This window comes from Mobula hypostoma, chromosome 24, assembly GCF_963921235.1.
Source record: "Mobula hypostoma chromosome 24, sMobHyp1.1, whole genome shotgun sequence".
Classification (NCBI taxonomy): domain Eukaryota; kingdom Metazoa; phylum Chordata; class Chondrichthyes; order Myliobatiformes; family Myliobatidae; genus Mobula; species Mobula hypostoma.
In genome coordinates this window covers 27254510-27281160 of record NC_086120.1, presented here as the reverse complement: position 1 = coordinate 27281160, position 26651 = coordinate 27254510, and the positions used below count along the sequence as shown (strand labels likewise).

The window sequence follows — 26651 nt, the reverse complement described above, 5'->3', positions numbered from 1 at the left end:
AGGGGATGTAAAGATTGGCCAGCAAAGCACTGCTTGTTGCTGGAAGTGAAGGAGGGGAGGGGTTAGCAGGCCAAGAGCAAGCTGACCACAACATGGAAATTGCCAAGAAGCCATTGAGTGTTTGTTTAAGTCGTGGAGTATAATATCAGAAACACAACAGAGAGTCACTCAGGAAGAACATCCCAAGTTTGGTGTTAAACAATACCCAGTCCTAGTGAGGAGGTCAGAGATAAGGAATTGCTGATCTCCTCATCTAGATGTGAAGCGGCAGTGGAATTTGCTGATCATTGGTGGGACAATACAAGGACACCCTGGGTTAGACAGAGTGAATGTACCAGCATACTGCCCCTGATCTACTGCAGATGGTGGATATAGTTCAATTTGGATGGGACTACCTTATACCTAGTAGATGACGGAAAAGTTTTGGAGTGTCAGGAGGTGAGTCATTTGCCGCAGGGTACATGGCCTCTGACTTTCACTTGTAGCCATAGCATTTATGTGGTTGATCCAGTTAAGTTTCTGGTCAGTGGGGATCATAGGACGTTAATGGTAGGATCTTGAAGATAGTAAAACCGTTGAGTATCGGAGAGATGCTTACACTCTTTATTGATGGAGGTGGGTACTATATGGTATTTGTCTTGCTTGTCACTGACACAGCCAATTGTTTGGGTCTCATTCTATGAGACTGTAAGATTTGGAGCAGAATTTAGGCCATTTGGACAATCGAGTATGTGGGTTGGCTTGATTCATAATTTGCAAATGGACGTGTGCAATCTTCAGTAGAAATCCCTGCGTCTGAACTTGACGAGGGGATGATGATTGACAATGATCATTGCATCCAGAGGAGTACCTGGTGGAAAACTTGGAGCGATATCCCAGTGTGAAATGGTGCTTTCCAACAACTATTCTTTCATTTGGCAGGGTATGACTTCAGCTTTTTCTTTGATCTCCAATTACCTCTGTCTCCACCTCATTTCTGAATATCAACATGGTTATTCATTTTTGGACGGTTTAATGTCTGGTCCAAGTTGAGTGAATGGGACTTACACTAAGTGTCTATGAGCAGTGGGACAAATATTGTTTAATAGGAATGGCAACTCTTCCTGGGGTGAAATTTCTTACTGGATTCAGTGTCCTTGGCTACTTCTTGCTGCCGTGTGGAGACATTTGGGTTAGCTTGGGACTGGTTTCTGCAGAGAGGTTTAGAGGACAGAAGGAGGCTGATGTAGGTCATGAACTTAGATTTCTGACTGAAGGTGCTCAGTTTTTGTCCTTTTTTGCACCCATGTGCTATGCTCCACCGACCTTCAACCCAACTGATCACTGGGTGAGAGAGAGGGGTATACGACTGAGTTCCTGCACTTGATTATGAAGCAGTAACCCCTGACTTTGGGGAGATGGTAAATTGGCCTCAGTGGCTGCTTGTAATACTACCCGGACAGCATCTGCTCCTGAGTGAACGTGGTTACATGGTTGGCATCGTGCTTGGAGCCACAACTCACTGTGATGTGTGTGGCTCTTCCTGTGAGATTACCCCCCCCCCCACCCTGTCCCACACTCCCTACACTTGTGACATATCTGGGTGTGGTGTGGCTGCAGTGAGAATGCGGCTGCTGCCACTGCAGTTCAGTTGATTTCAGTAAGCCCCTCATGCCCTTTAATCTCCAGTTCCACAGATGGTAGAATGTGGGTTCAGCTCTGATTGTACTGGGTAGAGAGAGGCAGTGAATTGCAGGCACAAACCCACTCATTGTTAAACTTTCTCAAGGAGGCTTTGAAGTCATAGAGTTAAATAGCACAGAAGAAGGCTCTTCAGCCCACTTTGTCCATGCTGACCAAGGTGCCTAGATGAGCTAGACCCATTTCCTTGTATTTGACCAATAACCCTCTGAACCTTTCCTATCCATGTACCTATAATTTAAACCTTGTAACTGTACCTGCATTCTTGACAGCTTGTTCCATATCCCCACCACCCTCTGTGGGAAATACTCACTTTAAACTTGTGCCCCAGTGTATAGGGCTCCCTTATCCCCGCTGGCAGGGTGGAGATATGTGTCTACAAAAGGAGGTGTAAGGCGCTCCTTCCCTCCACTAGCCTGCAGGTCACCCTTGGGCAAGGTGTAGCACCTGATTAGCCACCCGCCCCCCCCCCCGGATCAGGGTCAGGTGAAGTCATGGGAGCAGGTGGTGGATGGTCGTATAAGCAGCTGGAGCTCATCACAAGTCCTGGTTACACAACCACTGACAATCTCCGAAGAGTATCGATAATGGCTGGGGTCACCTGTCTTGTAAAGACACTGCCTAGAGGAAGGCAATGGCGAACCACTTCTATAGAAAAAAATTGGCAAGAACAGTCATGGTCATGGAAAGACCATCATTGCCTATGTCATACGACACAACACATAGTGACAATGATCCTGGTTAAAATGACTGTGGCTATCCACCTTGTATCGCCCCCTCATGATTTTATAAACCTCTATAAGATCACCACTCAGCCTCCTTTACTCCCGGGAAAACAGTCCCAACTTATCCAGTCTCTTCTTTTAATTCAAGCCTTCCAGTTCCTGCATCACCTTTGTGAACCTTTCCTGCACCACATCCATCCTATGCTGTGTCAGCATCAGAATCTGCTTTATTGTCACTGGCTTAAGTTGTAAAATTTGTTGGTTTGTGACAGCAAACTACTACAAGTTACAATAAAAATGAAGTGGTGCAAACCAGGTATAGCGAAGTAGTGTTCATGAGTTCATGGACTGTTCAAAAATCCAATGGTAGAGGGGAAGAATTTGTTCCTAAAATATTGAGTGTGTGTCCTCAGGCTCCCTGATGGTGGTAATGAGATGGGGGCATGTCCTGGATGGTGAGGGCCCTTCATAATGGTTGTCACTTTCCTGAGGCACCGCCTTTTGAAGGTGTCCTGGGTGGTGTCACGTCTACATCCTGGAGAGGCTTCCTCTGTTCGCCTGGTGATGTCAGCTAACAGCAGAGCCCGGAGCAGGGTGTCAGTTTCAGGATCTAGTGTCGGGCCTGCGCAGTGTAGGTGACTGCGTGCTCAGGATAACAGCCTGGGAAAGGAGAATAGCATCGGTTCACTTATTCTGCTGGTGTATTTGGAAGAATTTGAAGAGCTGGCATCACTGTTACTCCTCCTGTGTGCGATGTGTGACGGACTGGTGATAGGATGTATAATGTCAATTGCCGGTGTTGGGGAGTGTGAGGAATTTTTACGGTCAATCAGTCTGGGTTTTGTGAACTATAGATCCTGTGATATCTGCTGAATCTCAGATGCTCAGGTTTGGTTTTGAGCGGTGACATGTAACAGCCCCTGTCTCAGCATTCCTTCCATCGCACACGACAATCTCGATATACTCAAATGTCGGTGTCGGTTTCAGCATCTCTCTCCTCCTCTCTCCTTCTGAATCCCCTCTCCTCCCACCCCGTCCCCGTCAGCTCCCAGTCTTTCATCCTACACCCACCATAACCTCCTGCCCCTCTTTCTTCCTGCCCTCAACCTCTCATCCTGCCCCAGTCTCTCCTCTTGCCTCCCACCTGCCTTCTTTCTCCCCTCTCATCACTCCTTCCCCATTTTCTCCCTCCCTCCCTCTTCTCAGTCTCCTCTCCAAGCTTCCTTTCTGTGTCTTTCTCACCCCCCCCACCTCACTTTCTCATTCCCTCGACCCTCATTGACACCAGCCTGACTGGACAGATTCCCTCCTCCTCCCCGTTACTGACACAGATAAATGTCCTTCCTTTTTTGTATACCACAGGTTTTATACACGTGACTCAGAGTGTCACAAGACACTGGCCCTATTGGGGATTAGAAACCAGGCCAGCAGCTGAGTTTTGCAGACGTTCATTCTTTTTTATAATTGTGGCCGTGAGGGTTCTCCAGAGGCAGACACTGGGGGAGGGAGTGTGCAGCCAGCAAGGGGAAGGGGAGGAGGCTGTGGGTGGGGTGAGGGGGATTAGGAATTCAAAGGGGCAGGGAAGGGAAGAGAAGTTTTTAGGGAGAGTGATCAATAGACGGGGCCAAGAATGAAAAGCAGTTAATGGAGAACAGGCCCCATTTGAGGTCTGTAAATATCTGTCTTGGGGAAAAATGAGTCATTGGGGAAAAAGGGGAGAGGGGACGTTCAGGAAAAAGGGGAGAGGGGACGTTCAGGGAAAAGGGGAGGGGGACGTTCAGGGAAAAGGGGAGAGGGGATGTTCAGGGGAAAGGGGAGAGGGGACGTTTAGGGAAAAGGGGAGAGGGAACATTCAGGGGAAAGGGGAGAGGGGACGTTCAGGGGAAAGGGGAGAGGGGACGTTCAGGGGAAAGGGGAGAGGGAACATTCAGGGGAAAGGGGAGAGGGGACATTCAGGGGAAACAGGAGAGGGGACATTCGGGGAAAAGGGGAGAGGGAACATTCAGGGAAAAGGGGAGAGGGGACGTTCAGGGGAAAGGGGAGAAGGGACGTTCAGGGAAAAGGGGAGGGGGACATTCAGGGAAAAGGAGAGGGGGACATTCAGGGAAAAGGGGAGAGGGGACATTCATGAAAAGGGGAGGGGGATGTTCAGGGGAAAGGGGAGAGGGGACGTTCAGGGAAAAGGAGAGGGGACATTCAGGGAAAAGAGGAGAGGTGATGCTCAGGAAAAACTAGAGAAGGACCATTTGGGGAGAGTAGGAAAGGGAACATTGTGGGTAAGAAGAGAGAAGCCACAAAGACGAAAAGAGGAAAGGTGCCATTGAGGGTTTGGGGAAAATGGGCCATTGGCAGGATAAGGAGTTCCAGAATACTGACCAAGTGGAAGGTCTGGTTGTACGTCTCGGGATCAGATGGAGGTGTTAGCGTGATCACAAAATTTACACCGGCTGACCCTCAATCAAACGGTGTGAGGGAGGGCTGAGGTCAAAGTAGTGATGGAGGCTTCTTGCCAGTTATCAACTGGTCAGTAGCAAAGGAACTGTGGCAGTTTGAATCCAGAGGGGAGAAACAGGGGACCATGGACTTCAGACTCAAAATATCTAGAACAGTCAAGGGATTCAGGACAACAGAGAGAGAAGTTTTTAAAAACTATTTGATGGGTACAGAAATAAATGGAATATTGTCTTTTATGTGAGGTGCTGTTTTCTGAGGGTGAGCTGTCTCAAATCAGATAAGAATTCAGCCATTTAGGTCTGAGATGGCAAGACGTTCTTCTGCAGACAGGGTTGTAAATCTTCGGAATTCTCTGCCCCAGAGGGTTGTGGATTCTCCAGTACTCATGAGGAAAAGTTGAGCAAATTGGACTTATACTTATTGGGATGTGGACAAGTGAGAGGTGATCATATCAAAATCATTAGACATAGGAGCAGAATTAGGCCATTTGGCCCACTGAGTCTATTCTGTCATTCCATCATGGCTTATTCATTTAACCCTCTCAACCCCATTCTTCTACCTTCTCCCCATAGCTTTTGATGCCCTTACTAATCAAGAATCTATCAACCTCTGCTTTAAATATACCCAATGACTTGGCCTCCACAGCTGTCTGTGGTAATGAATTCCATTGATTCACCATCCACTGGCTAAAGAAATTCCTCCTCATCTTTGTTCTGAATGGATATCCTTGTATTTTGAGGCTGTACCCACTGGTCCTAGACTCTTCTACTATAGGAAACATTCTATCCACGTCTATTCTGTCTAGGCCTTTCAATATTCCATTGGCTTCAGTGAAACTCCCCCCTCATTCTTCTAAACTCCTGTGAGTTCAGGCCTGGAGCCATCAAACACTCCTCATATATTAACACACTTTCATTGCCTGCACATTCTTTTTTAGCTAAGGGGCCAAAAACTGCTCACAATACTCTATGTGGTCTAACCACGACCTTATAAAGCCTCAGCATTATATTCTTGCTTTTATATTCTAATCCTCTCAAAATAAATGCTAACCTTGCACTTGCCTTCCTTTCCACTGACTCATTCTGCAAGTTAAACTTTAAGGAGTTCTGCACAAGGACACCCAAGCCCCCTTGCACCTTGGTTTCTGAATTTGCATTCCAGGCATGGCTGCCAACTACTCTTCTCTCTTTAATGGATGACTTGATTCCACTTGACCTGTGGGTTTTGAGGAGGCTGATGTAGGGTGTGCAGACTCTGTGACAGGTGGGGCTGGATGTACTTGGTGAGGTGGCAGAGGTCAGTTCTTTGGCAGGTGCCACACTGCTATGTGCCCCTGATTTTTAAAAAACTCAAAGATCTCACTGCCATCCCATTAGTTCTGTCTCTGTTTTGAGTGGTCATGGACCAGGGATTCTCACAACTCATCGGGCATGTTACATTTCTTCCAGAAAGGCTTCAATGACATAGCATCACAGTTATATAGAGAAACAGACCCTTTGACCCAACCTGTTCATGCTAACCAAGTAGTCTATTTGAGCTAGTCCCAAGAGGCCGATATTTCTACATGCCAGGATCGTCCTTTCCAATTAATTGTAATCTCCAATAAGAATCATGAGCTGTTCCACTGGGATCAGTAGCGCTGGTTTAATGGCTCCAGCATGGTCCTCTGGGATATTTCTTCATTAATTCTAGAGAAACAGCCAGGGGAGTTGGGGCATTGCTCTGTTTTTCTGCGATGTTTGCTATGTGCAGCCACAGAAAGCTGCACACACCATCCTGGGTTACTGGGTACGCCATGGAGGGGCCAAAAGTCAAATTGTGGTGAATTTTCGCCGAACAAGACTAACCCGACTCCAGGCTCTGTCTCAGGACTTCTCTGTCAGTGACTTGTCAAAACATTGAGGCAGAAAGGGCTGCAGAAAGACACCTAACTGTAATCACCTGCCAGCAGAGTATTTGTCTAAATCTCTGTCACTGTCTCTTTAATTCTCTCTTCCTTTACCTCTCTCTCCTCTCTCTCCCCCTCTCTATCTCCTTTCCCCCCTCCCCCCTCTCTCTCTTGCTCTCATTCTTTGTCCTTCCTTCTGCTCCTTTCTCCCTAGGTCTGTCTCTGTATATAAATGTCACACACTTGCTCTCTGTCTCCTTTTCCGACCATACCTCTGTCTGGCTTCATCCATCTGTTTTTGTCACACTGGGTGAGTTTTCCTAGGCTGACCTATGGAAGTAAAGTATAAAGGTGAAGGGTCAGAGTTCTTAGCTCTGCTCCTGTTCTGGCCTCTCTAATTCCTGTTGATGAGCATCTGTCTCTTTGAACACTGAACCGCAGTTGATTTATTGAATAATTGAAGAGTAATATAACCATTTCACAAGGAGGAGACAGAATAAGAATCGGGGTTATTGTCACTGACGTGCTGTAAAATTTGTTGTTTTGCACAGCAGTACAGTGCAAAGCATAAAAATTACTATAAGTAACAAAAAAGTAAATATTGCAGAAGAGGAATCAGAAGGTACTGTTCATGGTTCCATGGACTGTTCAGAAATCTGATGGCAGAGGGGAAGAAACTGTTCATAAAGTGCTGCAAGTGAGTCTTCAGGCTCCTGTATTTCCTTCCCAACGGTAATGACAAGGAGAGGTGAAGGTCCTTAATAATGGATGTCAGCTTCGTGAGGTAAGTCCTCTTGAAGATGACCTCGATGGTGGGGAGGTTTGTACCTATGACAGAAGAATGTTGGGGGAATCACATGGAAAGTTATTGAATACTGAAAGGCCAAATAGGGTGGATTTGGAGAGGCTGTTTTCTATAGTGGAGGAGTCTAGGACCAGAGTGCATAGCCTGAGAATACAAGGATGTCCCTTTAGAACAGAGATGAGGAGGAATTTAATTAGCTGCCAGGCTATTCTCCTCCTATGTCTTATGGTCTCATGGAGCTGGCTGAATCTGCAGCCCTCTGTGGCTTCTTTCAACACTATACATTGAAACCTCAATGCCAGGCAGTGATGGAGACAGGCAGAATGCTTGTCACCGTACGTCTGTAGAAATTTTGATAAAATACCGAATAGAATAGAAAATATTTTGATTTTATAAAAATATAAAATAAAATAAAATAGAACCGCTGGCATGCCTTGGTAATTGCATCAATGTGTTGGGCCTAAGTTAGATCTCTTTCATAGCTTTGACTTGAATGGGTGGAGGATGTGCAGCATGCACCTAGGTGAGGAATTGTAATTGAAAATGGTTTATTATGTACTGAGATCTAGAGAAAAGCTTTTATTTCTGCGCCATCCTTACAGATTATCCACAGTTAAGTATATCAACATGATAAAAAGGAAAACAATGCAGAAAATAGTAACACACATAAAAGTTGCTGGTGAACACAGCAGGCCAGGCAGCATCTATAGGAAGAGGCGCAGTCGACGTTTCAGGCCGAGACCCTTCGTCAGGGCTAACTGAAGGAAGAGTGAGTAAGGGATTTGAAAGTTGGAGGGGGAGGGGGAGATGCAAAATGATAGGAGAAGACAGGAGGGGGAGGGATGGAGCCGAGAGCTGGACAGGTGATAGCCAGAAGGGGATACGAGAGGATCATGGGACAGGAGGTCCGGGAAGAAAGACGGGGGGGGTGACCCAGAGGATGGGCAAGAGGTATATTCAGAGGGACAGAGGGAGAAAAAAGAGAGTGAGAGAAAGAATGTGTGCATAAAAAAGAGTAACAGATGGGGTATGAGGGGGAGGTGGGGCCTAGCGGAAGTTAGAGAAGTCAATGTTCATGCCATCAGGTTGGAGGCTACCCATACGGAATATAAGGTGTTGTTCCTCCAACCTGAGTGTGGCTTCATCTTTACAATAGAGGAGGCCGTGGATAGACATGTCAGAATGGGAATGGGATGTGGAATTAAAATGTGTGGCCACTGGGAGATCCTGCTTTCTCTGGCGGACAGAGCGTAGATGTTCAGCAAAGCGGTCTCCCATTACAGTTACAGAGAAAGTGTTGTGCAGGTAGACAGGTAAAGACCATAAGACGTAGGAGCAGAATTAAGCCATTCAGCTGAGTCTGTTCTTCCATTCCATCATGGCTGATTTATTATCCCTCTCAACCCTGTTCTCCTGCCTTCTCCCGATAACCTTTGACACCCGGATTAATCAAGAAAATATCAACCTCTGCTTTAAATACAGCCAATGACTTGGCCTCCACAGCTGTCTGGCAATGAATTCCACAGATTCTCCACCTGCTGGCTAAAGAAATTCCTCCTAATTTCTGTTATAAAGGGGGCATCTTTGCATTCTGAGGCTGTGCCCTCTGGTACTAGACTCCCCCAATATAGGAAACATCTCTCCACGTCACTCAGCAGATCATGCAAGATCGGTGGAAGGAACAGAATTATCAACGTTCACAGGATCATTCTCGTGACCTCCCCTGGACCCTCTCCAACTATCGAAAGCCAGCACATCATTTCATAGATAAGGGGCCCAAAGCTGCTCACACTAGTCCAATTGCAGTCTGACCAACGTCCTATAAACCCTCAGTCTCAGCATTACATCCTTGCTTTAATATTCTGGTCCTCTCAAAACGAATGCTAACATTGCATTTACCTTAATGATTTGATTAGTCAGGGTGTTAAAAATTATGTGTAGAAGACAGGAGAATGGGGTTGAGAGCAATAATAAATTGGCCATAATTGGATTGCAGAGCAGAATCGATGGCTGAATGGCCTTGTTCTGCTCCTATGTCTTCTGGTCTTTACCTTCCTTACCACAGACTCAGCCTGCAAGTTTAACATTTAAGGAATTCTGCACGGTGTCTCCCAAGTCACTTTGCACCTCTGATTTCTGAATTTGCTCCCCATTTAGAAAACAGTCTACCCCGTTATTCCTTCTAAAAAAGTGCATAACCATACGTCTCCCTACACTGCAATCTATCTGCCACTTCTTTGCCCATTCTCCTAATTTGTCCAAGCCCTTCTGCAGTCTACCTGCTTCCTTGACACTACCTCCACTTATCCACAAATGTGGCCACAAAGCCATCATTTCTGTCATCCAGATCACTGACATGTAATGTGAAAAGAAGTGGTCCCAACACTGACCCCTGTGAAACAACACTGGTCACTGGCAGCCAATCAGAAACAGCCCCCTTTACTTCCCACTGTTTGCTTCCATCCAGTCAGCCAATCTTCTATCCATGCTAGAAAAATGAAAAAATCTGCAGATGCTGGAAATCCAAAGCAACATACACAAGATGGTTGATGGTTGTAGTTGGGAGCTGAACTTCCAAGGTTACATGTTGTATTGGAGGGGTAGGAAGGTGGCAGAGGGGGTGACATGGCTCTGCTGGTAAAGAATAGCATCAAATCAGTAGAAAAATATGACATAGGATTGGAAGATGTTGAATCCTTGTCGGTTGAGTTAAGAAACCGCTGGGGTAAAAGGACCTTGATGGCAGTTAGAAAGTATACAGGCCTCCCAATAGTAAGTGGGATGTGGACCACAGTTTACAACAGGAAATAGAAAAGGCATGTCAAAAGGGCAATGTTACAATAGTCATGGGAGATTTCAACATGCAGGTCGATTGGGAAAATCAAGTTGGAAATGGAAGTCAAGAGAGTTAGTCTGGATGCCTACAAGATGGCTTTTTAGAGCAGTTTGTTGTTGAGCCTACTAGGGGATCAGCTATATTGGATTGGGTGTTATGTAATGGACCAGGGGTGATTAGGGAACTTAAGAACCCTTAGGAGACGGTGAACAGGATATAATCGAGTTCAACTTGAAATTTGATAGGGAGAAAGTAAAGTCTGACATAGCAGTATTTCAGTGGAGTAAGGGAAATTACAGTGGTATGAGAGAGGAGTTGGCCAAAGTGAATTGGAAGGAGATGCTGGCAGGGATGACAGCAGAGCAGCAATGGCGTGAGTTTCTAGGAAAAATACAGAAGGTGCAGGATAGATGTATTCCAAAAACAAAGAAATACTCAAATGGCAAAATAGTACAACTGTGGCTGACAAGGGAAGTCAAAGCCAATGTAAAAGCATAAGAGAGGACATACAACAAAGCAAAAATTACTGGGAAAACAGAGAATTGGGAAGCTTTTAAAACCCAACAGAGAGCAACTAGAAGAATATTAGGAGGGAAAAGATGAAATTTGAAAGCAAGCTAGCAAACAGTATCGAAGTGGATAGTAAAATCTTTTTCAAATATGTAAAAAATAAAAGAGAGATGCGAGTAGATATAGGACTGCTAGAAAATGAGGCTGGAGAAAAGTAACGGGGACAATGAGATGGCAGATAAATGAGTATTTTGCATCAGTCTTCACTGTGAAAGGCACAAGCAGTGTGCCAGATGTTGAAGGGTGTGAGGGAAGAGAAGTGAGTGCAGTTACTATTACAAGGGAGAAGGTGCTCAAAAAGCTGAAAGACCTAAGGGTACATAAACCATCCAGACCAGATGAAATGCACCTTAGGGTTCTGAAAGAGATGACAGTAGAGATTGTGGAGGCATTGACAATGATCTTTCAAAAATCATTGCATGGTGCCAGGAGGCTGGAAAATTGCAGATGTCACCCCACTCTTTAAGAAAGGAGGAAGGCAGCAGAAAGGAAATTATAGACCAGTTAGCCTGACCTCAGTGGTTTGGAAGATGTTGGATTCAATTATCAAGAATGAGGTTATGTAGATCTTGGTGACACAGGACAAGATATAGGAAAAGTCAGCATGGTTTCCTTCAGGGGAAACCTTGCCTGACAGACCTGCTGGAATTCTTTGAGGAGATTACATGTAGGATAGATAAAGAGGATGCAGTGGATGTTGTATATTTGTACTTTTAGAAGGCCTTACATTAAGAGCCTATGGCATTACAGGAAAGTGACTGGCAAGGTTAGAGCTTTGGCTGTTTGGCAGAAGGCAGCGAGTGGAAATACAAGGATCTTCTTCTGGTTGGCTGCCAGTGACTAGTGGTGTTCTACAGAGGTCGGTGTTGGGACCGCTTCTTTTTGTGCTGTATATAAATGATTTAGATGATGGAATAAATGGCTTCATTGCCAAGTTCACAGATGATACAAAGATTGGTGGGGAGGGGCAGGCAGTGTTGAGGAAACAGGTAGGCTGCAGAAGGACTTAGACAGGTTAGGAGAACAGGCAAGAAGGTGGCAAAGGAGATACAATTTTGGAAAATGCATGGTCGTGCACTTTGGTAGTAGAAATAAATGTGCAGATTATTTTCTAAATGGGGAGAAAATCCAAAAATCTCAGATGCAAAGGGACTTGGAAGTCCTTGTGCAGAACACCCTAAAGGTTAACTTGCAGGTAGAGTCGGTGGTGAGGAAGGCAACTGCAATGTTAGCATTCATTTCAAGGGGTCTAGTATACGAGAGGATGGATGTGATGCTGAGCTTTATAAGGCACTAGTGAGGCTTCACCTTCAGTATTGTGAACAGTTTTAAGCTCCTCATCTCAGAAAAGATGTGTTGGCATTGGAGAGGGTCCAGAGGTTCCTACAATCCTGATTGAGAAGTTGCAGAACCTGGGCCTCTGCACCTCCCTTTGCAATTGGATCCTCAACTTCTTAACCAGAAGACCACAATCTGTATGGATTGGTGATAACATATCCTCTTCGCTGACAATCAACACTGGCGCACCTCAGGGGTATGTGCTTAGCCCACTGCTCTACTCTCTATATACACATGACTGTGTGGCTAGGCATAGCTCAAATACCATCTATATATTTGCTGACGATACAGCTATTGTTGGCAGAATCTCAGGTAGTGACGAGAGGGCGTACAGGAGTGAGATATGCCAACTGGTATAGTGGTGCCACAGCAACAACCTGGCACTCAACGTCAATAAGACGAAAGAGCTGATTGTGGACTTCAGGAAGGGTAAGACGAAGGAACACATACCAATCCTCATACAGGGATCAGAAGTGGAGAGTGAGCAGCTTCAAGTTCCTGGGTATCAAGGTCTCTGAGGATCTAACCTGGTCCCAACATATCAATGCAGTTGTAAAGAAGGCAAGACAATGGCTATACTTTATTAGGAGTTTGAAGAGATGTGGCATGTCAACAAATACCATCGAAAACTTCTATGGTTGTACTGTGGAGAGCATTCTGACAGGCTGCATCCCTGTCTGGTATGGAGGGACTACTGCGCAGGACGGAAAGAAGCTGCAGAGGGTTGTAAATCTAGTCAGCTCCATTTTGGGTACTAGCCTACAAAGTACCCAGGACATCTTCAGGGAGCGGTGTCTCAGAAAGGCAGTGTCCATTATTAAGGACCTCCAGCACCCAGAGCCCTTTTCTCACTGTTACCATCAGGTAGGAGGTACAGAAGCCTAAAGGCACACACTCAGTGATTCAAGAACAGCTTCTTCCCCTCTGCCATCCGATTTCTGAATGGACATTGTATCTTTGGACACTACCTCATTTTTTTTTTAATATTTCTGTCTTTATTTCAGTTTTTGCACGTTTTTTAAAAATCTATTCAATATATGTAATTGATTTACTTGTTTATTATTATTTTCTTATTTATTATTAGTATTTTTTTTCTGCTACATTATGAATTGCATTGAACTGCTGCTGCTAAGTTAACAAATTTCACATCACATATCGGTGATAATAAACCTGATTCTGATTCTGAGGTGGTTCACAAGGATAATTCTGGGAATGGAAGGGTTATCAAACGAGGAACATCCGATGGGTCTCGGTCCGTACTCACTGGAATGTAGAAGAATGAGGGAAGATCTCATTGAAATCTTTGGAATGTTGAAAGGCCTAGACAGAGTAGATGTGGAAAGGATGTTTTCCATGGTGGGGGTGTCTAGACTAGAGGGTACAATCTCAGGACAGAGGGGCATCCATTTAAAACAGAGATGTGGAGAAATTTCTTTAGCCAAAGGGTGGTAAATTTGTGGATTTTTTTTTAACCACAGGCAGCTGTGGAGGCGAGGTAGTTATGTGTATTTAAGGCAGAGCTTGATAGGTTTTTTGACTGGATTCAAAGGTTATGGGGAGAAGGCTGGGGAGTGGAGCTGAGGAGGGGATAAAGGATGGTGGAGCAGACTCCATGGGCCAAATGGCCTAATTCTGCTTCCATGTCATATGGTTTTATGAACTAAAATGCTGAAGGAACTCAGCATGTCAGGCAGCATCTAGGAAAAAGAGTAAGCAGTCGACATTTCGGGCCTCCAACATTTTGTGTGTGTTGCTTCTATCCATGCCAGTATGTTTTCTGTAATACTATAGGCTCTTATCTTGTTTAATAGCCTCATGTGCGGCACCTTGTCAAAAGCCTTATAAATTCCAAGTAAACAACATCCACTGATTCTGCTTTGTTGATCCTGCCTTTTGTTTCCTCAAAGAATTCCTACAGATTTGGTAGGCAAGATTTCTTCATAAAGAAATAATGCTGACTTAAGACTTTTTTATCATGTGCTTCCAAATACCCCCAAACCTCAACTTTAATAATGGAATCCAACGTCTTGCCACCATGAAGGTCAGGCAAACTGGCCTATAATTTCTTGTCTGTTACCTCCCTCCCTTCTTCAAGAGTGGGGTGATACTTGCAATTTTCTAGCCCTCTGGAACCATTCCAGAATCTAGTGATTCTTGATAGATCACTACTAATGCCTCCACAATCTCTTCATCCACCTCTTTCATAAGATTAGAATGTAGTCCATCTGTTCCAGGTGACCTATCCAGCTTCAGACCTTTCTGCTTTCGAAGCACCTTCTCCTCAGCCTCTACCCCCCGACACTCTCGAATTTCTTTGCTGTCTTTCACTTCCCTTGTCAGCCACAGTTGCTTTACCCCCCTTTAGAATACATTTGTATCTTCTACCCAAAGAAGGGGTGAGAAGGGAAAACTTGTTGTCGTTTCACATGGCATTTACACTTCTAATTGAAGTGTGGCCCAGGAAGGGCAGACGCGAGTCTGTCCGATTGGGAGCCAGGGTTGGATCATTGTCTGGCATCTCATCCACACCCGTCCCAACATGGTTGGTCCTGAGTTGGAGTCCTTGGAGCACACAAGACTCCACACGTGTCAGCATGTTGATCCAGGTCGTGGAGGAGAAGAGAGAATGACCAGTGTGGGAGGGTGCTTGACCATGTTGGCTGTTTGCCCAAGGCAGTGTGAAAGTTAAGACGGAGCTGATAAGAGGAGGCTGGTTGACACGCCTTGGTGCCAGGTACCAGGTTCCTCTACAAACTGAACAATAGTGCTCGTGGTTGCTACAGTGTTTATGTTCTTGGACTGGAAATCCTGACATTGAATTCATGAACCAGAGGCCTGAGTCTGAATCCCATACAGTTAGCTGGGTATTTTAAGTTCAGTTAATTAGATTGGCATTGTAGAGTTAACTATGTGACTCGCATCTTGTAAAAATCTTGCCGGTCTTTCACAATAGATCTGTTGTGCTGTGGGAACCCATCCCTCGCTGTGTGGCCTCAGGGGTGGGAAGTACCTATTTTACTGTGCATCTCTGATGGACATGAGCATTGATTTCTGCAGATGGCTTGGCCTTGGGGGTGCGGATATGTCTGTTGCCAGGGTTTGACCCCCTCCCTCTGTTTCCTGTTGCAGGGAACAACCAATTTTCAGCGCTCGAGCTCACGTTTTCCAGATCGACCCAACGACCAAACGGAACTGGATCCCAGCCAGCAAGCACGCTGTTACCGTCTCCTTCTTCTACGACAGCACCCGCAATGTTTACCGGATCATCAGCGTCGGGGGCACCAAGGTAACTCTGGGGCGGGGAAAGCGACTCAGGCAAGAGAAGCACACACTGACAGTGGATAATTGCGAAGAATCTGTGCCCAAGTGTCTCACAGACACACTACAGTCAGTAGTGGACATTGTACTGGATGGTGTACCTGCAGCCACTGGACAGTGCACATACTGTTAGTGGGATGCATGCACCTTCAGACATGCTTCGGTCAGCCAATGCAGTTGGACTGCGTACATATTGCCACTGTACTGGATATACTGTAATGGGATTGTGTATATGCTGTGACTGCACTGTATTACACTATATAACCAGACTTTGTGTGCACACCGATCAGACCTTGTACACATCACAAAAGAGTAACAGATGACGTGTACACCGCAATCAGGCTTACTCAGCACAAGTAGTTCACACAAATTTTGTCATGATTCTGTCTGTGTAGACATTTCCCCCTTGGCTGGTTGATTCATCAGAACACACCGACCATTTGGCTAAATCTGCTGAATAGAATTTGATGGCCATGGTTTTGCCAGCACCAAGACTTAACGAATGGTTTTGTTTTCAGGCAATTATCAACAGCACCATCACGCCCAATATGAGTTTCACCAAAACCTCGCAAAAATTTGGGCAATGGGCCGACAGTCGCGCCAACACAGTCTATGGCCTGGGCTTCAACTCTGAGCAGCAGCTTGCACAGGTATCTGGCCAGTTCTAGCAGGGTAGGGTTTGTGCCTGAGAAACCACACTTGACAACTGGGTCCCAGAGCTGCAGAACAGTCTCCTGCGGGGAATTACAGGAACTAGCTATCCGAGGCATTGACTCACAAGAGATTCTGCAGATGCTGGAAATCCAGAGCAACCTACAGAATGCTGGAGGAACTCAGCAGATGAGGCAGCATCTATGACAATAGATAAACAGTCAACATTTCGGGCCACAACACTTCATCAGGACTGGAAAGGAAGGGGGAAGACACCAGAATAAAAAGTTGGGGGGAGAGGAAGGAGGACTAGCTAGAAGGTGATAAATGAAGACAAGTGGGTGAGAAGGGAAAGAGTTGAACAAAATGTATGGGGCAAAAAACGAAGGGGGGGGGCACCAGAGGTAGGTGATAGGCAGGTGAGGAGAACAGATAAGAGGCCAGACTGGGGAATAGAAGATGAGAGAAGGGGGGAGGAGAAAAGAAAAAAAAATACCAGAAGGAGAAATCGATGTTCATACCATCAGATTGGAGGCTACCTAATTGGAATATGAGCTGTTGCTCCTCCATCCTGAGCATGGCCCTATTGTGGCAGAAGAGGAGGCAATGGATTGACAAGTCAAAACAAGAATGGGAATTAAAATGGTTGGCCAATCAGGAAATTCCACTTTTGGCAGATGGAGCAGAGGTGTTTGACAAAGTTGTCCCCAAATTTACATCAGGTCTTATTAACATAGAGGAGGCCTCATCAGGAGCACTGGATACAATTAACAACTCCAGCAGATTCACAAGTGAAGTGTTGCCTCACCTGGAACTACTGTTTGGGTCCCTAAATAGAGGTGGAGGAAGAGGTGAAAGGGCAGATACAGCATATCTGTCACTTGTAGGGATATGTTCTAGGGGGAGATTAGTGGGGAGGGACAAATGGGCAAAGGAATCACAGAGGAAGCGATTCCTGCAGAAAGAGGAGAATGAGGGGGAAGTAAAGATGTGTTTGGTGGTAGGATCCCGCTGAAGATGGTGGAAGTTGCAGAAAATGATGTGTTGGATGCAGAGACTCATGGGATGGTAGGTGAGGCCAAGAGGAACTTTATCCCTGTTAAGGCAGTGGGAAGGTGGGAAGAAGGAAGTGCAGAGGTCCGGGAAATGGAGGAGATGCAGGTGAGGGCATTGATTGCTGGAAGCTGGCGAGGTCACTGGACGAGAGATTGAAGGCATGGCTGGGAGGTACAAGGCTGGAGGGGGATTTAAAATGTCAGGTTAGAAGGAGTTAAGGGGAGTGTGAAAGGTAGCAAGGAAAGAAAAGTAGGAATGGGGATCGGTGGGTAGGGCAGATGAGGAAGGGGTTGGGATGAGATGAGATGAAAAGGGTGTTCAGAACCAGAGACATGCTTCTATATTTGAATGTGAGTTCTGATCTTCATGCCTTGTTGAAGTTTGCAGAGAGGTTTCAAGAGGTGAAGGAAGCAGCTCGCTTGGCAAGAGAGAAATCCCAGGATAAAACGGAACTGACAAACCCAGCACTAGAGATTACGACCCCACAGGTAACAGTGTAAAGTGACCGACTGGCAGGTTAACTCCATAGTTTATGAATCCACACCCAGCATGTAAATCCAAACCCCCAGTGTGTGGGATGTAAATCTGACCCCTCGTATGTTAATCCGACTCCTCTGATGCATAAAGTCCCCCTGATAGTGTGTAAATCCATTTGCCTGGACTGCAACCTCCTTAGCATAACTCTGGTGCACAAACAACTTTCCCCCGTCATAAACCCTCCTCTTGGGTCTGAAATCTATCTTCCTTGGCCTTAATTAATTCACTTCTCCCTAGTGCATGACAATATCCCAGTGGAAAATCAGTCTCTATATATCTCCCTCCCCTGGTATATAGGCTGGAATTGTACACCTATCTCTCTGGTACATGAATTCTCCTCCCCAGTGTTTCTTAGTGGTCAGTGGGTCTTATTCTTAACAACCTTCTCCGAAATGTTGTAGCATTTACTCTGGCACAGACTTAATATTGTGACTCTGCAGGTTTGATGCCTGAGAGACTCACAGAGTGGAGTCTTACAGTACAGTAGTGGGCTGCTCTGTACACGGGGTCCACATAGACCATCAGCCACACTCTTTATTCTGCCATCAACCTTCCTCAGAATCTACCACTCACCAACACACTGGCAGCAGCTTGCAGTGGCCAGTTAACACTTCCGGGAAGTTTTGGGCTGTGAGGGGAAACCGGAGAATCTGGAGGAAACCCACACGGTCACAGAGAGAGAACGTGCAAATTTTACACAGGCAGCACTGGAGGACAGGCCTGAACCCAGGACACTGGAGCTGTGAGGCCAGAGACCTACCAGCTACGCCACTGTGTCACTCTCCTGTTGAACCTGTGTATTTCTGGCCAAGTGAGTGAGGCCACAAGGGAGAATAACTAAGAGGGAGAGCTGCTGAAAGGGAGTGGTTAGGTGAGGGCAGTGGAGAGAGGGGGTTAACTGGGTAATGGGTGAGAAAGACAGATTGACAGATGGTTTTTATGGATAGTCTGGTGGTGGGGGGAGACAGAGCATAGACAACTCAGTGGCTGCTCTGTTTCTGTGTATAATGGTAGCTGAAGCTGGGATTTAGTAGGTCAGAGAATTATTTACATGAATCAGCTGTTGCAACAATCCTCAGCCCCACGATTAATTCATCTTCTGCTAGTCAGCAATGTAGGCCAGGACCAAAAATAATCTGATCTTTTACCTTGGAGAGTGAGCAGAATCAGTGCACTGTCATCCATTTGGAGTATAATGGAATTCTAATCACTGGGCATTCTGTGTTAGATCGAGAGTAAAGATTGCTCCACACTTGCCCACCAAACACACCCAGAGCAGGACAACGGGGATAAATACAGAGCTCAGCCCCCTCTGTGCCAGCCCATCAAACACTTTTGAGGCAGGGTCTTTTCTAGGCCTGATCAGTGTACGGGTTAGATACAAAGTAAAGCTACAAGGCTCTCTGGGGATATCTTATGTCTGTTAATGTGATTGTGTTAAGCCAATGCTTGGAGTTTACCCACTGGAATTGATCTCACCAACAGATAGTGGGGTCGGCGAGAAGGACCAGCAGCTGTCGCACCTGGGCCTGTCTGTCCCCAGAGTACATTTCATTCAACAGGGACCTGCTGTGACTCCTTAAGTGAATGTCCCTTCATGCAGAAAGAAAAATATTTACTGGAATGGATCTTGGTTCAATAAGTCTCATGTGCAGACCACTCTGAGAATTTAGCACCTTATCTTGTACTCTTTCATTACAAATCCTGCACCCTCTCTTTCTCTCTGGCTTCCCCTACTCTCCCTCCCCACAGAGCAGAGCGTGGATAATCTGCTGACCCTGAATAACACAGAGCTGCTGGGGGAGGGGCTGGTGCCGCACAAATAGTTTCAACTCTGACAGACTGACACATCTGTTTTCCTGCATCAAGTACTCCAATGCTCGCGCCTTCCTGCTGGTTCTTTCGTTCTGTCCAAGCCTGTCTCTTGCTCAGTTTCTTTTTATTTCTCTCTGCTATGTCATTTCTCATTTTCTTACTTCCCTTTTTACGCCTTTAATTGTTTCTTTGGTTACCAGAGTTGGCCTAATTTCTGCAAAGCTTTACCCCTTTCAAGCAATGCTTTTTTTTTCTGAGACTCTCCCTCTCACTCCCTTTATCCTGATTCCTCGCTTTCTGTCTGTCTACCTCTTTCTTTTCCCAGTCTCCTCAAACAGCTTTTTTCCGCAAAACATTTTCTTCCATTTTACAGCTACCTCCTTATCCCCGGATTGGAAGCCCCTCATTCCTGGGATCAACGGTCCCCTCATTCGTAGATCAGAAGACCCTCATTTTTGGGATCAGGAGCCCTACATTTCCAGGATTGGGAGTCCTCCTTCATTCCTGGGAACCTCTTTGTTGGGATCAGGATTGCTTTTGGCCCCAGGACAGGAAGCTCCTTTATTTCTAGAATAGTTATTGTTTCAAAATCTGGTGTCCCTCTCTGCAGTCTGAATTCTCTGTCTCCGGGGGCGGGGGGGGGGCACTAAGATGTTTTTATTCCTGTTTTATATGCTGGTATTACAATTAGTTTCCCTCGTTCTCCACCCTGTGAACATTAGATTTACTGAATCTCTGCTCCCCTGTTGTAGGACTTGTCCATCGATCTTAATTCCCCTCCACTGCAGCTGGCCAGTGCAAATGGGAGCGGTGTTCCGAAACTTTACCATTCCGAGAGCTGTGATGGAGAAATGATGCTGGACAGTGCTCGGATTAAGTCTCTCTTCTCCCAGGGGTAAGTTCCCAGTCCCTGCTGGGATCCACTCACTTGGGTTGTCTTTTGCCCCAATCCCACTGACCGCACATCGTCTCACATCCTGACAGTTGATCCTACGGCAAAGAAGCAGCTGCAGCGGGAAATCCTATTTGCATAGATTGCGTCAAATCATTACGTCATCGAGCTGTTCTGAAATTCTTGCTCACACTTCTTTCTGGCAATCTTTGTCAATGTGAGAGACGCTGGGTGAATGCCTACCTGCATGGTGGCAGAGAGACACACTATGTAAAGAGAAGGATCTATGTTTGTAGATTCAGTCAGCACCAGGACGCAATAACCAAGGCTCAGGAATGGAATGCAATCAACCCACACACCGATGAGAGTCCATTAAGAGTGAACAGCATTTGGAACCTATACCCTTGTGAGAGTTAGGGTGTCTGTTGAAGCCAAATCCCAGTGTAAGCATATATGATGGACTTGTGTCCCAGTGAGAGTCAGTATGTGTATGAGACCCACATGTCAGTGAAAGTCAATGTTTGAAGTGTGTACATGAGATTTGTACCCCAATGAGAGTCAGTATGAGCGTGATTCATACCCTTGTGTGTGTGTGTGTGTGTGTGTGTGTGTGTGTGTGTGTGTGTGTGTGTGTGTGTATACGTGCACACGCACACTGTGCAGAATCCATATTTCAATGAGTGTAAGTATCTGTGGGACCCACGCTCCAGTCAGAGATTATGCAACTGGATTATGCCACAGAGATTATGGGTAATCCTAGGTAATTTCTAAGGTAAGTACATGTTTGGCACAGCATTGTGGACCGAAGGGCCTGTATTGTGCTGTAGGTTTTCTATGATGTTTCTAACCCATACCTCCATTGAGTCTGTGTGCAGCCTGTACTCCAGTGAGAGTCGTTACCGGTCAGAGTCAGTGTGTGCAGGACCTGCTACAAGCTATTCTCCTGTTGTAATTCTAGAGCGACTGTTTGTACATCCACATGATTTTACTCAGCACTTGTGTCTACTGGTCGTGGTTCAGTTTCATCCTGCCAGAGGCTGGTTTAAAGTACACTGGTGTCAGGCTTTCTGGTTCTTTCTCTCTTCCCTCTCCACACCCATCTCCCTCTCATTGTCTTTTTCACAATATTTCATGTTTTCATTCTCTCCCTCTCAACTCTTTCACAGTTTCAATTTCATTCCCACCTCTTTTAACCGCTTTGTCCAAAACGGTCACTCTCTGTCTAACACTCTTACCTATTCCTGTCTTCCTCTTTGCATCATTCTCTAACTTGCTCTCAGTGCACTTAGACTTTTCCTTTCTCTCTCACTCTCTCTTAACCTTGTCCTTATTTCCTCACTTTCAACCCCTCCCTTCCTCGCTTTGCCAATCTTCCTTAAACAACATCTCTCCCCCTCTGCTCATGGTGGCATACTGCACTTGTAATTCAGATTGTGGGAGAGGGACCTTGGAGAAGAGAGCATTAGAGAGGGAGTGAGAGTGGACATGATCCAGGACTCTCACTCCCCCAACAATCTCACCTCCCCCCACTGCTCCCACCCATCTACCGCTCTCGCCCCCCTCACTGCTCTCCCTCCTCACCGCTCTTGCCTGCCCCCCACCACTCTCGCCCCGTCACTGTCCTTGCCCCCCCACTGCTCTTGCCTGCCGCCTCACCGCCCTTCCCCCCCACTGCCCTCGCCCCCCTCAGCACTCTCACCACTCTCGCCCCCCCCACCGCTCTCACTTCCACTATACCTCACTCACTCCCTCTCTACTGCTCACTCTTGTTCTCTCGTTCGTCTTTTCTAGCTCTCTCTTGCTTTCTTTTGTAATTACTCCCTTTCTCTCTCTCATGCTGTGACTATTCTCTCTCTCTCTCTCACATTCTCTCTCTCTCATTCTCTCTCTCTCATTCTCCCTCTCATTCTCTCTCTCTCCCCTCTCTCTCTCTCCCCTCTCTCTCTCATTCTCCCTCTCATTCTCCCTCTCACTCACTGACAAATTCTTCCCTCTCTTGTTCCCCCTGCCCAGGTCCATCAGCGAGCCCCAGTGGGAGTTGGAGTTACTTGCACTGCAGGAGAGTAACGGAAAGCTGGTGCAGGCACTCCATGAGTCGAACATCACAGTTGAGCAGTGGAAGAAGCAGCTGGCTGCATATAAAGAGGAGGCAGAGAAACTGCGGGACCGGGTGAGAATCTGGCGGGTGGCAGAGAGGGTACAGAGGGGGTACAGAGAGCGTACAGCGGGGATGAGTCTGAAGTGGTAGAAGATAGCACAGGAGGAGGCTGTGTGAGGGGAGGTAGTGATAAGGAGCTGGAAGGAGAAGAGGAGATTGGATGGCAAAGGGGAAGAGGGGCTGGAGATGACGGTCATTAGCTGAAACAGGGAACAGGGCTGGATGAGGGTACCGGATTTGCCTGCAAGGGCAGACCACATTCTCCCATCAGAGGAGTGTGAACTGAATGTACAGCCGCCTGTTGCTGAAGAGATCCATTCTCTTCTGCCACCCCCTATCATGTAGGACCAGCATCTCTCTGCCCCTGGCACTGAACTTCTCCCTCCACCTCTGCACCCAGAACAGTAAGAGGGCTGCTGACATGTGGTGGTGCAATGTACCTCACCACAGAACAGCAATGTGGTGCAACAGTGGCTAGATTAATAGCCCAGGGGCCTAGACTAACGAACCCAAGACCCACTTTCAAATCTCACCATGGTCGTTTATGGGGCTGCAATTCATGCAATTACCCGCAATCTAAATTAAAACTGTCATTGACTACCAAACTACCAGATTGCTGTAAAAATGCATCCAGTGCCTGAAATCTGCTGTCCTTAGCCTGGTGTTAGTGTAACTCAAGAGCCACTAACATGGTCACCCTGAAACTGTCCAACTGGCCACCAAGTTCAAGGATAACAGGGAGAGAGCAATAAATACTGGTCTTGCCAGCATCAGCCACCTCCTAAAAATTAATTCCTAAAAAATTCACAGGGCAGAGTAGCTCACGATCTTTTTCCTTTCAATTCTACTTCTCCTCCCAATCCTTTAACCACATCCTCCTCTACTCCTTCTCAGTCCTCTCTGTTTCTTATGCAGTCGTCCTGCTCTTCTTCCCTTGCCTTCTTTCCTCCTCCTCACCTCATTCTCTCTATTTCCTTCTTTCCTCATCTTTGCCCCTTTTACTCCTCCTCTTTTTCCCCTGCTTCCTCCACTTCTCCCTTCCCTTCTGCTCCTCCCTCACTCCCCTTCCATTTCCCTCCGTCTCTTCCCCAACCACCCTCATTCTCTTTCTTCCTTCTATCTTCCCACTGTCCTCTCACTCACTCACACCACTACTCTCTCCAATCCTTCCTTGCTTTTCTCTGCAGTTGTTTACAATTTATATTAATGTGTCCCTCAATAATTTACACTTCATATTAATAACTTGAAGGAAAGGACAGAATATATGGTATCCAAGTTGGTCTCAACATGGAACTGGATTGTTGTTGCAGGATTAGGACTCAGGTAGTTTGTGTGAGAGAGTAAAATCTTGGTGAAGGAGATCATTGGGGATGAATGTCGTCAGGTTAAATCAAAAGGCAAACTATCCTTCACAAGTAACTAAAGAAATCAAGTCTATACTCTTCTGAGTCTAGGAGAATGAGGCATGGTGTTGAAACATACGAGGTCCTTGGAGAGCGGGGCAGATGTGTCCACTAGTTTGAGGATCTCAAATGAGATATACTTGAAAGGAAAGGGGGCAGTCATTTAAAACTAAGGTGCCGAGGAACCTGTTCTTGCAGAGAATGGTTGACTTCTGGTGTTCTCTATCTCAGAGGGCTGTGGTGGTTGGGTCACTGGGGGTATTTAACAAGGAGGCAGATAACATTGGGGGTATTGAACAAGAGGGCAGATAACGTTTTATAAGGGTAGCAAATCAAGGGCTATCAGGAACTGGCAAAACTGAGGAGACGAGGCTGCGGTAGAGCAACCATGATTATATTGGTAGTTGGGGCAGACTTGAGGGGCTGAGTGGCCTACCCGTGCTGCTAATGTCCTGTGTTCTTCTGTTCATATACACCCTGCTGTCTGTCCCCAGGTCATTGAGCTTGAGTCACAGGGCGTGGAGAACGTGACAGTTGCAACTCAGAACACAGATCTCAGCCAATCGGTAGAGGAGCTTGAGACCTTGTTAAAGGAGAAAGAGGAGGTAATGTTGAAATAGCTGGGGCACCAACTGCAACTCAGTAACCCGCAGCACTGTGTGTCCTGGTGCACAATGGGATGGTGCGTGATAGGACAGTGTGTGTCCTGGTACACAATGGGATGGTGGGTGTCCTGGTGCACAATGGGACGGTGCGTGATAGGACAGTGTGTGTCCTGGTGCACAATGGGACAGTGGGTGTCCTGGTGCACAATGGGACGGTGCGTGTCCTGGTGCACAGTGGGACGGTGCGTGTCCTGGTGCACAGTGGGACGGTGCGTGTCCTGGTGCACAATGGGACGGTGCGTGTCCTGGTGCACAATGGGACCATGCGTGTTCTGGTTCACAATGGGATGGTGCGTGATAGAACGGTGGGTGTCCTGGTGCACAATGGGACGGTGGGTGTCCTGGTGCACAATGGGATGGTGCGTGTCCTGGTGCACAATGGGACAGTGAATGTCCTGGTTCACAATGGGACGGTGCATGTCCTGGTGCACAATGGGACGGTGCGTGATAGGACAGTGTGTGTCCTGGTGCACAATGGGACGGTGCGTGTCCTGGTGCACAATGGGACGGTGCGTGTCCCGGCGCACAATGGGACGGTGCATGAAAGGACAGTGTGTGTCCTGGTTCACAATGGGACAGTGCGTGAAAGGACAGTGTGTGTCCTGGTGCACAATACCTTGCATGTAATAGTGAAAAGCATGTTCTTGTGGGTGTGTGGTGCATGACTACATGGAGCATGTCATAGAGTGTGATACATGCAGCATGTTCAGGCTTGTGTTCAGACCCAGTGCTGTGGAATCAGGGAGAGAGCACTGACCGGTGCCAAATCCCATGGGGTGTTTTTGCTGCTGGGTTGAGATTGACCCTGAACTTCACGGTTCTCAGCAAGTGTCTTGTTTTTTGCAGGAGATCCAGTTATTGAGGAGTCAGAAATCTGATGTGAACGAGTTGGAAAGCGACCGGGAGGAGGCACTGCTCCGACTGCAGGTAGGCGACACCTATGCAAGGTGACGGGGCAGGAGCAGGGGCAAGCAAAGGGACAGGAGTAATGTGGGGTGAGCACAATGGACCAATGCAGAAGCAATGAAGAGCAGAAACATGGGTAGGGGCATACTAAGGCAGGAATGATGGGGTCAGGGGCAGAGTTCACAAAGAGGTACTGGCAGGTGAAAACTGGTCCCAGCATGAAGTGGTCAGGCACATGCAGCAGATGAGGTATGGACGAAGGCCGGCGACTGGGCTGATTGAGGTTGATGGTGTGGTTGGAGAGGATTCGGAGTGGAGCTGATGCCAGACCCTAAACCCTCCCCCACCCTGCCTGCCTTCTATTTGATCTTTGACCTTCTTTCCTCAGGAGGTGGAGGGCCGGAACGCTGAGCTGGAGCAACAACTACAGGATGTGGAGCAGACCCTGGTGGACTGCGTGAACGACAGAGAGAGGGTCCAGCGTGATGCTCGTAAACTGCTGGATATCCTCGATGTTAAGCTGTACGAACTGAATGATTTGCGCCAGGGTCTGGCTAAAATTGCAGAGAAGGAAGAAAAGTCCTGAATTTTGTGTAGCTGACTCTTGATGTCCAGATCCTCCTGACACACAGTTCCCTGCCCATCGACTTAACTCCCTCATCCCCTACCGTCACCACCACCCCTGTCACTCCCTCACTGTTAATTTCATGTGTTTACCTTGGGCTCAGCAGTTGAATGTGCAGTGTCCATCTTACAGCACCAACCTGTAAAAAAAACATTTGGTTCAAGTTCACTTGCTGAAAAATTAAACACTAACTCTCAGCCCTGCACAAACTCTATCTCACCTGCAAATTATCTGTCTGTTTTAAATCTCAGCAACTTTTCCTCCAATTCCTTTTTGAAGCTGATTCTTCCTTTTACGTAGTCACATAAGATTATTACTGACCTCAGAAC

The 26651-nt window shown here is 46.8% G+C and overlaps 1 protein-coding gene across 2 annotated transcripts in view; it reads left to right on the top strand.

Moving 5' to 3' along the window:
• Positions 1 to 26416, top strand: part of LOC134337503 (homer protein homolog 3-like) — a 29121-nt gene extending 2705 nt beyond the window's left edge. Inside the window, exons 2-9 of one of the 2 annotated variants that reach the window (XM_063032583.1) lie at positions 15426 to 15582; positions 16133 to 16264; positions 17702 to 17809; positions 20426 to 20568; positions 22579 to 22735; positions 24621 to 24731; positions 25638 to 25718; positions 26086 to 26416. In XM_063032583.1, the coding sequence (XP_062888653.1) occupies positions 15426 to 15582; positions 16133 to 16264; positions 17702 to 17809; positions 20426 to 20568; positions 22579 to 22735; positions 24621 to 24731; positions 25638 to 25718; positions 26086 to 26283 (1087 nt within the window). In that variant the 3' untranslated portion in view covers positions 26284 to 26416. The remainder of the gene's footprint in view (positions 1 to 15425; positions 15583 to 16132; positions 16265 to 17701; positions 17810 to 20425; positions 20569 to 22578; positions 22736 to 24620; positions 24732 to 25637; positions 25719 to 26085) is intronic. The other variant, XM_063032584.1, reaches the window with a different exon arrangement.
• The last annotated feature ends 235 nt before the right edge of the window (positions 26417 to 26651 follow it).